This window comes from Onychostoma macrolepis, chromosome 25 (genome assembly GCF_012432095.1).
Source record: "Onychostoma macrolepis isolate SWU-2019 chromosome 25, ASM1243209v1, whole genome shotgun sequence".
Taxonomy (NCBI): domain Eukaryota; kingdom Metazoa; phylum Chordata; class Actinopteri; order Cypriniformes; family Cyprinidae; genus Onychostoma; species Onychostoma macrolepis.
The window spans coordinates 11,096,274-11,112,279 of NC_081179.1; the positions used below are offsets into that span (position 1 = coordinate 11,096,274).

Here is a 16,006-nt window from a genome sequence, read left to right on the forward strand (position 1 = left end):
ATAACATGTCTTCGTGTTTCGTTTGTTAAAAAACGCCTTATTTTTCATATATTTCACCTTTATTGTAAGCCGCTTTCTCCTCTCTCATTTGAACGACCTGTTGACTTCCTGATTCTCTGAAACCACTCCCTCAGAAACAGGCAATGGGCTCAGATTGGTTAGTTGGGCCGGTGTGTTGTGATTGGCTAAACTGCGTACTGCACATTGTCCGGAAACTTCACGCCCATTACCTTCACGGGCGACAGTCGCATGTGCTCCGGTCAAATGTAAATAATGGTGTCAATATTGCCGTATCAGTTTGAGCCAGAATCAGACCCAGAAAGCGGTAATGAAGAGAGTCAAGCAGAACTTCAGCAAGCACGGCTCTTACAAAACGTTTCTGAATGGAAGTTTGCTGTTGTGATTACATATAATTTTTTGAAGTTTGTACACCTTTGTCTTATACACACAAAATAGCATCGAACTAACTGGCTACTATAACCAAACAGCGTTGGCTTGTGTTTACGTTCTTGATCAAATCGAAAAATTCCGTCATAAAGTACACATGGAAAATACATTTACAAAATTAGTACATAATTACAAATTCGGGTCCAAAATGTTTATGCTGCGTTTGTCAAAGACACACGAAATAGCATTTAACTAACTGGCTACTAAAGCCAGCGTTGGCATTTGTTTACGTCCTTGATAAAACTAAAACATTAAGTCTGAATTTATACATGCAAATACATTTAAAATTATGAAATCTTACTTACAGGTTGTGGCCCAACAACTGCTGCCTCTGGTTTTAAAGTTGGAACCGCTCCATGTTTTAGTAATAGTTTCTGTGTGAATCCGGCATTGAACTCGTGTAGATTCTGGAAGCTGTCTTCCGTAAAATGCGCAGCATAGAGAGCTAAATTATGATTGTAATTGTCAGGAACATAATCAAACATAAATTTTAACCATTGTTGACGAACTACAGCGTCGAACACAGAAGACCTGACAGCTGGGCGAAAATAACACCGTTTCGACGGCATGGATACAACTCTCCACTATAACTCTTCCTCTTCGACAAAGCCGCAGAACATGGCATTGCCCCCTTTTTTGCATGTTCTGGAGGGAGGGGTTGATGCAAATTTATGGGTTTGTTATGTATGCAACCCGGGAAGTATCTCGTTTGTAGTCCCATATGAGTCGTTTTTGTAGGCATTAAACTTCCTGATTTTTAAAAGACGATATCTCCGCTTGCGTTGAACTTTCAGCGCAGCAACTTTGCAGATACTGTTCATGCACCAACAGCAACACACTATTACACACTGTTTAAAATGAAAAAAGTGTAATCGCAGTAAACCACCCCTTTAACTACTATGTACTTACATTTGAATTAATCATTTGGTACAATGCACTTATTGTGTACATACATGGTTTTACATTGTACTTATATTTTTAAAAACACCTATGTAATTACATCTGTAATTAATTTCTGTAATTACATTTATAATTACACTGTTGACCCATCCCTTACACCTTAACCCACCCTTAAACCTACCCATACCACCAAACCTATCCCTAACCTTACCCCTATCCCACCTCAATAGCAGCAATAGTGTTTTGCAATACAGTATGAACACATTAAGTACATTGTACTTATTTATTTTTTTGATGTAAGTACATAGTAGTTAAGGCCACCTAATATAAAGTGTGACCTTAAATTTAAATTTATTATGTGAAATATTATAAAAAGCTCGTTTAAGCAAATCGGTCAAAGTCCGTCATTCTTATTTCATTTGTTTGTTTGTATGCATTGTTTTAGATTAGGCGCTTCATATCTCCCCGCAGTACTAATAAAATTGGCTTTATTGTATGATATTGGCAACTTTCTGAACAGTCTCCTTTGGAAAAGAGGGTGGGATCAAAGGATAAGGGAAGCTCGTTTTAGAAGGCTGGACAAATAGCTGGAATTCCGTTTCCGTTCCTGTTCCTGGGATTTTACTCACTCCCTCAGCGGGGAAAATCGCATATTATTTACACTTTTCTGACCTTGGTTGTTTGTTTGAACCGATGGCGTCTTCCCCGCAGAAATCTCCGTCTTCTCCAAAGTCGCCAACTCCAAAGTCTCCGTCCTCCAGAAAGAAAGATGACTCATTTCTGGGGAAACTTGGTGGGACTCTGGCTAGGAGAAAAAAGGCGAAAGAAGGTAGCGATTGAGTTTAAAACGCTTTATTTTGCACGTTCTAAATATTAAACAAACGAACTATTCGTGACAGTTTTGATCTGAAGTCCTCAAATTAATCCTTAAATAAATTTCTTCAGAAGTCTGAATAATTCCCTCCTCCAACTGTATGGGCGCAGGAATACGTTTATTAACACTGTCAGCATCTTTATTCCTCGTATATACTTTAAAACCCGAAAAAGAAAAGATAACGGGTGTTTTTAAAGTAGCGAAAAATGTGATGTTTACATTCCAAAGTTTGTGCCGCGATGTTCGATTCCCGGACGAATCGTTCGTTTGAGTCGGATCTTTTTAATAAATCACTTTACAAAAGCGGTCTGAGCGATTCGTTCACGAATCAAACTGAATCGGTTCCTCCGGTTTTTTCCAACTCAGTTGAATCGACTCATTAAATCGAGAACCGTCTCTTTTGAACATGTCCAGCTCGTAGTACTTATTTGAGGCGAAAATAAAATTAGAAATGCAAGTAACGTTAGTAGAAATAAATGTACAGTAATAAATATATGTGATTTTCATCATTAAAGGTATAGTTGACCCTAAATTAAAATTCTGTCAGTGTCATCATTTACTCGCCCTCAAGTTGTTCCAAACCTGAGTTTCTTCTGTTGAGCACAAAAGAAGATACTTTGAAGAATGTACTAACCACTAACCAGTTGACGGTAGCCATTGACTGGCACTACTTAACTCGACTGTAACTTACTCAATGACGCATTGACGTCAAAAACGTGGCACAACCATGAATATCTGTTCAGTTAAGATTTTACCTTTAGTCATGAGATTTTTTTTGTGTGCTCCATTTTGACAAGTAGCACTTTAAAGTATGCACCCCGGAGACATGATTATACAAATCTTTCAAAGTATTCAACCACACCTAAAAATGTCTGAGTCATCAAATCATTCTGAACAAAACCTCTAGACTACAGTCTTGAGAAACACTAATCAGCCGTTTATAGACCTGAAATCACACGTTGGCACATTGTAAAGTGTTCTTAAGCGTGGTCTTCAGCTAACACCCAGCTTTGGCAGTGTTCTTCTAACCATGTAAGGTATCTTTCTGAATGTGCAGGAATGATAGTTATCTCAGCCTTAAAACAAGAACAGCTGCGGCTCTAGGCTACAATACCCAGTAATCCCGACGAGTTATAGTGATCCGCATCCTTAACAAATAAAAATATATTAGTTTTGTTGTTGTTGTCTTCTCCAGGGTAAGTAAATTAGGCAGTGTGCCTCTGCCCATTTCATTGGAGTGTTTCTTCTGGGTTTGCACGATTCCCAGAGTGCACTTCTGCAATGATTGCGTCGCATCCATCAGCACTCGCAAGGCTGAATTAGAGGAAAAAGCAGCTGAGCCTTCTGATACTCTGACTGTCTATTTCTCCGTCTCCTATTCACCCACACAGGACAAAAACTGTGATCTGGATGGGTAATTGATGTATGATTTGATTGGATGAGGAATATTTTGTGGCTTGTACCCAGGAGGCAGTGCATTTTATGTTTATTACTTTCGTTCCACAATTGGAAATATGAATTAAAAGGGTGCAGGATGACTACCGCAACTCAATATTATTATTTAATCAACCTTCATGTTATTCCAAACCTAGTTAGTGTATTTTTTTTTCCTCTGAATTAAAAAACTAAATTTATAATGTAGCTTTTTATTTATGTAGCTCTTTCCAAGCAGAATCTTCTGGTGGAGTTTTAGGTAACTGGACAATTTCTGAAGAAATTGTGGTGCTTAAATTAAACATCCACCCAGTCAACCATGTTAACCTTAACGCTCACCCTAGTACAAGATACATGAGGTCTTTGTCGTGCCGTTGGATTGTATGCGCCCCACGTCAGTGAGAAGAAGCAGCGGGAGAGCAGCTGTGCGTGAGGTCGAGAGGGTGTTGATTAATAGGATATCGTCCTCCATGGGAGGCCTCTGGAATCCAGAACAGGATGTTCGCATCCCCATAATCAGCGCTGTAGACGGTGATGCATGCTGGGCTGCGGTGGGAGCGAAGAGCTGGGTTGTTTCTCTGAGGATGTTGAGAATGTTGATGCCTTCAAGTTCTCCTAAAGCCTAATAAAAATATGCATTTTTACAATTTCTTCTGAAAATGTGAACTGTGATGCTAGGTTGTTGTGGGTGGTTTGCCAGGGTGTTGCTATGTGGTTGCTAAGGTGTTTTTGGTTTTTGTGGTGGTTGCTTACTAGGCCAAGTGAAAAAAATGAAAGCCATCCTGATGTCTCTGATACTCTGGTGGCTAAATATTGTTCATAGCACAAACAATAATATTTAGTAACTTAATATTTCATTTAATATTCAAAATTTCTAAATTAAATTTAATGTATTTTGAATATACATTCATTTTTTAAATTTATTTACATATTTATTTTTTGATTATTTACTACTTTATGTTAAGGATATAATATACACTACTGTTTAAAAGTTTGGGGTCAGTAAGATTTTATTTAATGCTTTTTAAAATAAGTTTCACTTTATTGTAAGGTCCAATTCTCACTATTAACAAACCATTAACTATGACTTTTGCCTCAATAACCTCCTAATTTGCAGTTTATTAATAGTTAGTAAGGTAGTTTAAGTTTAGGTATTGGGTAGGATTAAGGGATCAAAAATATGGTCATGCCGAATGAGGCATTAATATGTGGTTTATAAATACTATTAAACAGCTAATACGCTAGTAATATGCATGCTAAAACAGCTAGTTAATAGCGAGAATAAAGTGTTACCCATTAAATTAATAAAAAGTGACAGTAAAAACATTTATAATGTTAAATAGATTTCTATTTCAAATAAATGTTGTTCTTTTGAGCTTGAACTATGAACTACTCATCAAAGAATCCTAAAAACATGTATCACAGTTTCACAAAACTATTAAAATATATTAAAATAGAAAACAATTATTAAAAATTATAAATATTTCACAGTTTTTCCTGCATGTTTGATCAAATAAATGGAGTCTTGGTGAGAATGAGAAACTTAGGTAACACTTTAGTATAAGGACCAATTCTCACTATTAACTAGTTGCTTATTAGCATCCCTATTAATAACATCTTTGGCTGTTTATTAGTACTTACATATTCTATATTCTACTGTATTCTACATCCCTAATCCTACCCAATACCTAAACTTAAAAGCCTTACTAACTATTAAGAAGCAGCAAATTAGGAGTTTATTGAGGGAAAAGTCATAATTAATAGTGAATATGTTTCCTATTCTAAAGTGTTACCATTTAATGAGTCCATCCATGCTGAAAAGTATTAATGGTAGTGTACAGTAATATCCACTTTCACTCTAAATGATGTCAGGTTACAGAAGTAAAATGACTTTTTCATATGGACTTTAAGTTTGGGAAGTTACAGGATCCTTAACCCTAACTATCTACAGTAAAAGAGATGCTTCTCCACAGCACTCATTATAATCTAACAAGGCAAATGAACTTATTGTCAACCACTATAATCGCAATATGAAGTGAAAAAACCCTACTCAATTTCTTTTTTGTTTCTTTTTTTTTTTATAAAGAAATAATTTGTCATCTCTCACCCAATGTGTCCTGTATCCCATAGTATCTGAGCTGCAGGAGGAGGGGATGAACGCCATTAATCTCCCCCTGAGTCCCACACCTTTTGAGCTTCATCCTGAGGACATCATGCTAGGTAGGTGAACCCGTAGCCTCATTATTCAATTGATGCTCGCTCGGGTTAGTAATATGCCCTTACACCTTCCTTCTTCCTGTCTATTTCTCTTCCTCACAGAGGAAAATGAAGTCCGCACCATGGTGGACCCCAACTCAAAAAATGACCGAAAACTCCAGGAACTCATGAAGGTTTGTGTTTAAAACCAAAAATGTAAATTCTGTCATTATATATTCACCCTCATGTCGTTCCAAACCTGTACGCCCATGATTATGCCCAAATTAGGTGCTCATCGACTGGATCAACGATGTTCTGGTTGGGGAAAGGATCATCGTGAAGGACCTGGCTGAAGATCTCTATGATGGGCAGGTTCTCCAGAAGCTCTTTGGTAAAGCATTTCTGTTTATTTTACAATATGGCTACTTTGTATTGGTTATATCTGACTAAATATCCAAGAAAGCTCTATCTGGACTCCTCGAGATCTTCTCCGATCTCCATCTTCTCTATTCTAATTTGGCCTTGTGTTTCCATCCCGCAGAAAAGCTTGAAGGTGAGAAGCTGAATGTTGCAGAGGTGACTCAATCTGAGATTGCCCAGAAACAAAAGCTGCAGACGGTTCTGGAGAGGATCAATGACGCTCTGAAGGTCTCCACCAGGAGCATCAAGTGGAATGTCGACTGTAGGTCCCTAGAGCTCCAAGCACGAGTCATTCAAAAGCTCCTAAATAAGACAAGTGTTATGCACTGTTAAACATGGACCTGTATTAGGCAGTGAGTCTTAAAGCGTCTACTTAGACATGCTGTGGTGCACAAAACGACAAAGTAACGTCTGTTTAAAATGCTATTGATGGGTGTTTCTCATAGCTTAGAGCTTCAAAGGCTTGGAAAACACTTAAGGTGATGTAACAGTGTCTTTTAGTGGATTTCAATCGCTCCACTTATGTGGAAGAGACACTAAAGAGATTGCAGGTCTTTTTCTTGTGTTTTATGAGGCAGAGATTTATGTGCTATTGATTTTCGTATTAAATGGAGGCGAACATCAATCCTGTGTCCTTAAGTAACAATTCACAGAGCTGAAGCTACATCTCAGCTTGTTTCGTGCCAATACTGGTTTTAATCCATATAATTCAATGTATTTTTCTCTGTCTTTCTCTCTCTCGCTCTCTCTCTCTCTCTTCTTTTTTATAATCTAAAACCATTTACTAGCGGTTCATGCTAAGAGCATTGTGGCCATCCTTCACCTGTTGGTGGCGCTCTCACAGCACTTCAGAGCCCCCATTCGCCTCCCTGACCATGTGTCCATTCAGGTGGTTGTGGTCCAGGTACGTACCTCTGTTTTAGACTGAGATGTTCTGTACCTGAAAATAATTTTTTGTTGTTATGCTGCTAGAAGTAGATAACATCAGGCAAGTTATGTTTGCATTTATAACACTCTGATAAACTCGTCAGACAAATTCTCTCATAAATCTCCACAAAATCACACCGAAAGGTTCAATTGTTGTTTTTGACCTACCAATCTTTTTCAAAGTATGTCTTTGAAGAAAAGAAAACAAGTCTGAAAAGGAAATGTAGATGAAAGCTAATACGCTTTAGTAACTGATGCTAGCTAACTGATCTGTATTTTGTCTTTTGTCTTAATATTTTTAGATGTATTTCTGCTTAACTTTGCTATTGAATCAATACTAATGGTAATAATTAATATTTTCTTGCTTTGTTTTGATTTTGAACCAAATGTGGAAGGTCCTCAGTTAGCTTCAGTAACTGATGCTAGCTCAATGAAGTCGATGTTTTTATCTGCATTTTCTCATTTTTCTTGCTTTCATTCAGTATTTCCTTGCTTTATTTCTATATACTGAATCAAATACAGATATTTATAGTCCTCAGAGTTAATCTAGTCAAGGAAAAATTGGAAATATTAGGAAATGTAATTTTCATCCCTGGTAAAATAGTCAAACTTAGTAACATATCTTGTATTACATTTTAATTAGTTACCATTTTTTAATTATACATTTATATATCTATTATTAACCGTTCATGTAGGAGAATAGATTTGAAAATGTTGTCTCAGACTTCGTCATCTTGTATTTCTCCTGTTGTGCCTGACTAGAGGAACTCAGTGTTTTCCCATAACAGATATTTCGATAGGACAAACGATAGCAGTTATTGCTCTACTGGAGATTTCTGGCTTCTGTTCATATTTAATCTGTTCCTTTTTTCTTTCCCTTAGAAACGAGAGGGCATTCTTCAGTCCCGTCAGGTTATGGAGAAGATCACTGGCAACACGGAGTACGTCAACACTGCAACCCTAATTTCCAAATGTCACCTCCATATGTTAATAAATGTGTCAATATCAGGGTTTAATAATCTTTTGCACCTTTTGTAATGATTCCTTTCATATGTTTCAATCATTATGCGCTAGATCGCTGATTACAAGATGGCGTTTGGATTAGCTTTGGCGCTGTTTTGTCACCCTTTGTGTGGACACACACACATATGTGCACAGCTGACTGTATAGTGGTCCAGCAGGCACCTGGCAGCTGGGGAGATAAGTGTGTGTTTTTGCACGTGTGTGTGTTTGTGGAATACTTCCTGAGGCTGTTATCGCACACACAGTAGCTGCTGCTGCCCAGGCTGATGGCTGGCAGGAGTGATTAGAAAGTGAGGAGGAGGGGGCCTCATGGGGAGGAAGCCCTGTCCAGGGCTGTCCCAGACTTGCCCGATCAATTTGATCACCCTTCCACACACCCAAATGGCAGCCACCTTTTCTGCCTGGCTTTCAGTGACTGTAGAATTAAGAGAGATAAATTACCCCCCCCGTGTTGTACCGGAGATAAATGAATAAAATTCTTGCTATAAGCATTACAACATTATAATGTACAGTATATTCCTATTCAGGATACAGGATATTCATTTTCAGATTTGCTAAAGATTTCATTTAACTATGTTATTAAATTAGTAGTGTTTTTATAGATTAATTTAGCATTACATGATGGGAGACAATTAAATATTAGATGACAACTGTTAGATTGATGTTATGTGATGATTTTCTGACCACATGCTTATGTGTATGTTAGTACTAGTTTCAATCAATTCAATGTTTCAATCATTGATGTTTTTTTATGTTCGCAGGGCATTATCTGGCAGACATGGTAAGTGTTATTAAATTATTATTTGCATTTCCATTCCAACATGCTACTGTTGAAAATTTGGGGTTAGTAAGTTTTTGAAAGAAATGGATGCTTTTATTCAACAAGGATGTGTTAAATCAAAAGTGACAGTAAGACATTTATAAATTTACATAAGATTTCAAATTAATACTGTACTTTCTATTTATCAAAAAACAAAAAAAAGGTATCAAGTTTCCCCAAAAAATATTAAGCAGCAAGTATTAAACTGTTTTTACATTTAAAAATTAGAAATTTCATTTGAGCATCATATTAGAATGATTTCTGAAGGATCATGTGACACTGAAGAATGTAGAAATGGCTGCTAAAAATTGAGCTTTGAGTAAAAGAAAAATTATACTTTAATAATTAATGTTTTTTATTGTCTTTGAAAAAGAAAATTCAGGCTTGGTGAGTATATGGGACTTTTTTTCAAAAACATTTAAAAATCTTACCAACCCCAAAGTTTTAAACACCAGTATTTACTATTCCTTTAAAAGTTGCAGTTGTGTTTCTAATTACTGGATGCATTATTATATTCAGAGCGGGATGCGTTTGACACCTTGTTTGATCATGCTCCTGACAAGCTGAATGTGGTGAAGAAGGTATGAAAGAGTCAAAATATTAGCCGAATTGACGTTCTTAAACAAGCCTGACCCATACATATGCATCTGTTTTGTGCAGACTCTAATCACCTTCGTCAACAAACACCTGAATAAACTGAACTTGGAAGTAGCTGAACTGGACACACAGGTAACACATGGGTCAGCACAATAAATATATTGTGATTGTGGTAAACGAGAAGTGCTAAGCCAGGATTTTTTACAGTGATTTAATAAAATGGTAGCAGCAGCAATGTGATAGAAGACCAATAAATTAAGTTCAATAAATTAAGTGAAATTATGATTCTGTTATTTTAATTATAATACAAACCTGTTTGACTGTGACTGTGCACACTTTTACATGGAATTGCAATGGGAACTGAAGCTTTCAATCTTCAAAATGAACACAAAGGCACCATAAAAATAGAATTTAAAGTAGCTCATTCAGCGTGTACTCTATAAGTTTTCTGAACCCATACGATAGCTTTGTTTGCAAATATGTGACCCTGGTCCACAAAACTAGTCATAAGTAGCACGGGTATATTTGTAGCAATAGTCAACGATACATTGTATAGGTCAAAATTATCGATTTTTCTTTTATGCCAAAAATCATTAGGATAGTAAGTAAAGATCATGTTCCATGATGATATTTTGTAAATTTCCTACCGTAAATATATCAAAACTTCATTTTTGATTAGTAATATGCATTACCAAGAACTTTATTTGGACAGCTTTAAAGGTGATTTTCTCAATATTTAGATTTTTTTGCACCCTCAGATTCCAGATTTTCAAATAGTTGTATCTCAGCCAAATAGTGTCCCATCCTAACAAACCATACATATATAGCTTATTTATTCAGCTTTCAGACGATGTATGAATCTCAATTAAAACAAATTGACACTTATGACTGGTTTTGTAGTCCTGGGTCACATATTGATGGTCGATATTCTTCGCCTTATTTGTCGACCGTTTACGAATGCCAAATATTCCATATTAATATATTATCAGTGCCGAGTTAAGCCTTTGCAGGGTCCTGGGCGAACGCAGCTTTGGGGGCCCCCGTAACCCACGTAACCCCCCACCCTCCTTCCGTTACACACCAATCAAAATAAAAAAATGCGATCAAACACTGTATAAAGATGCGCACGATACTCGTGAAATAAAAACAAACACAATGCGCACGTCATAATCCCATAGGAAGCAAAAAAAATTATGTACATAATACGATCAATAATCACATCTTTGCATTCGACCGAACCGATTTGCAGAAATCAAAACACGAATCCCACTCGCTGTGAAGTGGGAGTGACCAGGCGGCAGAGGATTCCGCTTGGTCTTAAAGCCTTCCTTGAGCAGCTACGTTCGCAATTCAAACAATGCTTTGGAAAAATAATAATTTATTTGTATAGTCTAGGTGGTCATACGGCATATGCCTCCAAATACGGAACAAACTGATATCTTAAATACGGGACGACTCCGTGTTTTACAGAACGGTTGGCAACCCTATATAAAATGCATAAGAGAATTGACTCAGGGCCCCCTAGTGTTCGGGGCCCTGGGCTGCAGCCCATGTTGCCCATGAGGATAACGCGGCCCTGTATATTATAATCAAATAATAAGATAAATGATTTCCTGTTCATATAAAATTCTGTTATAATGTAAATATACACAATATAAGAAAATTCGAATGTATAAGTATCTTATGCTTACCAAGGCTGCATTTATTTGATCACAAATACAGTAAGAATAGTCATTTTGTAAAATAATTACACTTTAAAATCAATATTTTCTATTTTAATGTATTTTAAACTGTAATTTATTCCTGTGATGCAAAGCTGAATTTTCAGCAGTCTTCAGTGTCACATGACCCTTCATTCTAATATTCTGATTTGCTGCATAAGTGTTCAAAAAACAATTTTTGCCTAATATTGTTGTGATAACTTGATACATTTTTTATTTGAAATAGAAATCTTGTCACGTTATGTCTTCACTGATTTTTTTTTTTTTTAATAAATTTAATGCCTCCTTGCCGAATAAAAGTAGTTTTAGTGTGTCAGAATTGTGTGTTATGTAAATTTGTATCTCTCGATTTGGCATCAACGACAGGACTGTTATTCTGACCGAAGTGTGTTTGTAGTTTGCAGACGGTGTGTATCTGGTCCTGCTGATGGGACTTCTGGAAGGATACTTCGTCCCCCTCTACAACTTCTTCCTGACGCCTGAAAATTTTGACCAAAAGGTATAAATTAGCAGTGCGTCTGCGGTTAGCGTGCTTCAGTATGAAAGCCACCCTGGTGTGCTGTGTTGAGTGTCATTGAGAGGGGGTGGTGTTGACAGTCAGCCCAGAGTACAGGCTGCTCACCTGGGTCACATCCAGCAGGCCCAGCCTCTGCCAAATGGGCATGTCGCACCAGGATGCATCTGTAATCTGCCTCTGCACAGGAAACGGATAAGTGGGGTGATGTGTAGCTTCCTTCTAATGTCCAGTGCTTGTGTGTGGATTTCAGAGATAACTGCTTTAGGTCCATCTACAGTCCAGTTTGGGGAAATCACTTTTTTTTTTTCTTTTTTTTTTTTAAACGCATGCCTTTCTTTTTTACCTGCAGGTTCATAATGTGTCTTTCTCCTTTGAGCTGATGCAGGACGGTGGCTTGGAGAGGCCCAAACCCAGGCCTGAAGGTAATTATGGCTTTGTTTGCTCCAAATCCAGTCATTGTAATTGTGTGGTTGACAGGCCATTTTAAAAAGATTTGTCTTGTCAGAACTGTACTTGGATACTTTCCCAATACACAAGTGTTGCTCTTTCAGCCTGAATGTATACATTTCTTAAATGTCACATACAAAAGATAATTGAAAAATCATTTAAATAAAATTAAAAGCTTTTTTGGGATGGCTTGTGTTGTAAATGTAAGTTACATAATAAATACATTTTCTTATGCTCATCAAGGCTGTATCTATTTGATAAAAAATAAATAAATATCAAATAAATACAGCCTTGATGAGCATAAGACACTCCATTAAAAAACATTAAAAATCTTACTGATCCCAAACTTTTGAGCAGCAAAAGTCTTTTTTTATTAAAATTTACATTTTTATTAAAAGTTTTTTTTTTCTTTCCTTGAGAGTAGTTAGTTAGAACTTTTTCTTTGCTTAAGAATATGTAGTTACTTATTAATTTTAATTCAAGAATACATAGTTCTATTTTCCTTACTTAACAATAGTTAGTTAGCAATTTCCCCTCCTTTTTGAATAATTAATATTTAATTAGTATAGTTAAATAATATGTAATAATAATAATATATAATAAAGTATTAATATTATAGGTACAATTATTATAATATAAAGTTATTATAATAGAAGTATGATGTAATTAATAAATACCTTCTCTTGAGAGCTATTTCAACAAATCAGCAGTTCACAATATACAATAGATGCAATACCGTGTACAGCATCCATATATAATATACACATGCAAAAACAGTCTTCCTGTAGCTGAAACAGAAGAGCACAGTGCTAGAACCGCTAAGGGTTTAATTTACAGGGAAAGCGAGAACTGATAAAATATGTGTCTTGAATGCAGTGTAAGTTCCTTTGGATAGAAGAGTCTGTCAAATGCATAAATGTGAATAAATACTACACAAAAACAGCTCTGTATACACTACTATATATTTATAGTGTTTCAAAGTATTCTTTATACTGTGTGTGCATTTGGTTGCGTGTTGCATTGAATGATTTTCAGGTTAAAAGTGTGTCATGTTTTTTTATGTGTGTGTGTGTGTGTGTGTTGTTTGCATTATGTCGTTCAGAGTCCTTGACGAGTTAAATACATTATTTAGCATTGCATCAATCCACTTCATGCTTTAAATCAATCCAAACAAGTACCGCAACTGAAGAAACTGTGCACTGTATCTGCGTTTCAGCTGCTCAAGAGTTCTTCAGGCCAAAGCAGTTGGAACTCTATGAAAGCTATTGCAAAATGAATAATTTTTTTTCTTTTTTTTTTTCTCTGATTTGTTACAGATATTGTGAATTGTGACCTAAAATCAACACTCCGAGTTCTTTACAACCTTTTCACCAGGTACAGACATGTGGAATGATCTAAAACGGGAAATATGTCTATGTGGACCGCTATTTCGAGTTTTAATGAGGCTGACTGACAAAATATGCTGTTCATTTTTTTGGAGTATTGTACAATACTAATACTAATAATTGTGTCTTTTAAGTATTTTTTTTCTTTTCATCTAGATGGATGTAAAAACACTAAAGAAAATAACACTATGCATATAAATGTTTTTGATAACAGCATTCCATTCCTCAGATGAAGCGTCAAAGGCATAAGTTCGCCTTTTACCTGTGGAAATGCAATTAGCAGTATAATCCGTTTGAAACATATTAATCCTGAAGTGCCTAAACAGACGTATGAGAGAAAATACCCAGCTTGCAGACTTGCACTACACATTATATCACATAAAACACTATATTATCTTGCTTCACAGTATCAGCTCTTTTACAAAGTCAAGCCCAGCAGCTGTGTTAGATTTAAGGCAGCTGTTTCCAAGTCGCTGTTTGACCAAATAATTAGTTTAGTTGTAATGAGTTGCTGTTTCACTGCATATCTTAATTTTTGAAGGCTTAGTATTGATTTCTGTGCTAATGTTTTTATAACTGTCTGCACTTGCATAGCTTATCTGAATCAACCAAAAATGTTTTTACTCGCATGCTGTTTTCACACATATCTGGCGCAGTTTGTTGTTTTGAAGAACTCTGAAACCCGATAGTAATTTATTTATTTTCTTACATCTTAAAACACGGTAACTTGGATCACTATTGGGGGGAAAAAAGTATTTAAACTGAAAGACAGTAGTGCAACTTTTATGTTTGTGGAAACTATAAAAAAAATAAAATAAAATACTTTTTTTATACCTTTTTGATGCAATTTTGTTGCAGTAGAGTCATTTGTAAAATTCAATGTCCATGTTTTATCTCCACCTGAAAAATGTTACAAAATCTACATTAAACATGGATGATCGTCTAGCCCACTGTGATTGTCAGATTTGATCTTTCCATTCCATTTCCTCCCTCTCTGCCGAGCCAAAGGCTGCGTTCTTGAGTGCTGTACTTTAAGGCGTCTTGTCACTGATAGACTCAGTTCACTTCACTCACTGGAACAGATGCTTACGGCGTTCAAAATACCGCAGGGATGACCAGCAGACGTGGGCTCTCTTTGTCCTTACTTAAGTGGAAGGCTGTTTGGGGGTAATTTAGTTCCATTCAAACCCGTCTGCATCCACATGGGGAACCGGTGCTTGAAAAATCGTTTTAACATTCTTACTGGATTCTTTCAAAATGGCAGTAAAACAAAATGATTGTCTAATTTTGATCTCTTAAACAGTTTGGCTCCATACACTACAGTGCTTGAGCTTCGTGGATGGTTTTGTTCCTTATAACCGCCAATAAATACCAAAAAACATTCTGATATGGAACATCTTGAATTGAGTCACTCTCAGAACAAATACTGTTGTTTTAAACAGAAGAGAAATACTCTAAACTTGTATAAATTTTTTTTAAAGCTCTTAGAAAGAACTAGTTTCGTTCTTCCATTTTCCAGAAAATTACTTTTCTACCTGAAGCGCTGAAATTGTTGTGCCTGATTTGCTATAGAAAATGTCATATCTTTATGTATAATAGTACGATTTTGGATTTTCTAAAGAAAATATGTCCAGCACAACTCACCACAACAGTTCTGTGCGTAGTCTGATATGCTAGTCTTTTTTTAAATGCAGGTCTATAGGGTCTTATCACCAGTTTATTCAAAAATAGTAAGTCCAAACACTTAGAAAAGTACATTTGTGGTCACACTAGCAAAATTTGGTCCATTTTCCACTGTCAATAGCATAATTTTGCATAAAGCATCGCTCACATAGTCGTGTTTGAACCAAGTGGCTTTCTGTTGGTCAACATGGCAAATTCACATGGATATCCTAAAGGGGAATCTATGTGCCATGTGAAATTCCAGATTGTGTTGATTCTTATTGAAATGACTAGATTTTGTCTTTGAAACAACCTTAATATTACACTTACACATCAAACCATGTGATTTTTGGGATATCACTTATGTCGGTAGCGCAAAAACAAAGTTGTTACATACATACAGTGCCTTTTTTCATACCCCTTTTTTTCACATTTTATGTTGCTGCCTTGTTTTAAATTACTTTTTTTCCCCACATCAATCTACACTCCATACACCATACTGACAAAGCAAAAACAGAACTGTCACAACTTCGTAAAAAAGTACATTGCATAAGTAGGGTAAGTAAGTCAGGTTGGATGGGGGCAGATGCACATTTTCAGTTTTCTCCAGAAATATTTGATTGGGTTCAATCCCAG

The 16,006-nt window shown here is 36.2% G+C and overlaps 1 protein-coding gene across 1 annotated transcript; it reads left to right on the forward strand.

The window, feature by feature from the left end:
• The first annotated feature begins 1,900 nt into the window (after nt 1-1,900).
• On the forward strand, nt 1,901-14,672 carry parvaa (parvin, alpha a). The gene is made up of 13 exons (XM_058768060.1): nt 1,901-2,176; nt 5,786-5,875; nt 5,975-6,045; nt 6,140-6,242; nt 6,393-6,533; nt 7,060-7,175; nt 8,081-8,139; nt 8,983-9,002; nt 9,561-9,622; nt 9,702-9,770; nt 11,757-11,858; nt 12,226-12,298; nt 13,640-14,672. Exons 1-13 carry the CDS (start codon nt 2,041-2,043, stop codon nt 13,714-13,716), a joined length of 1,119 nt encoding a protein of 372 aa, XP_058624043.1. The 5' UTR covers nt 1,901-2,040; the 3' UTR covers nt 13,717-14,672.
• Nucleotides 14,673-16,006: the final 1,334 nt, after the last annotated feature.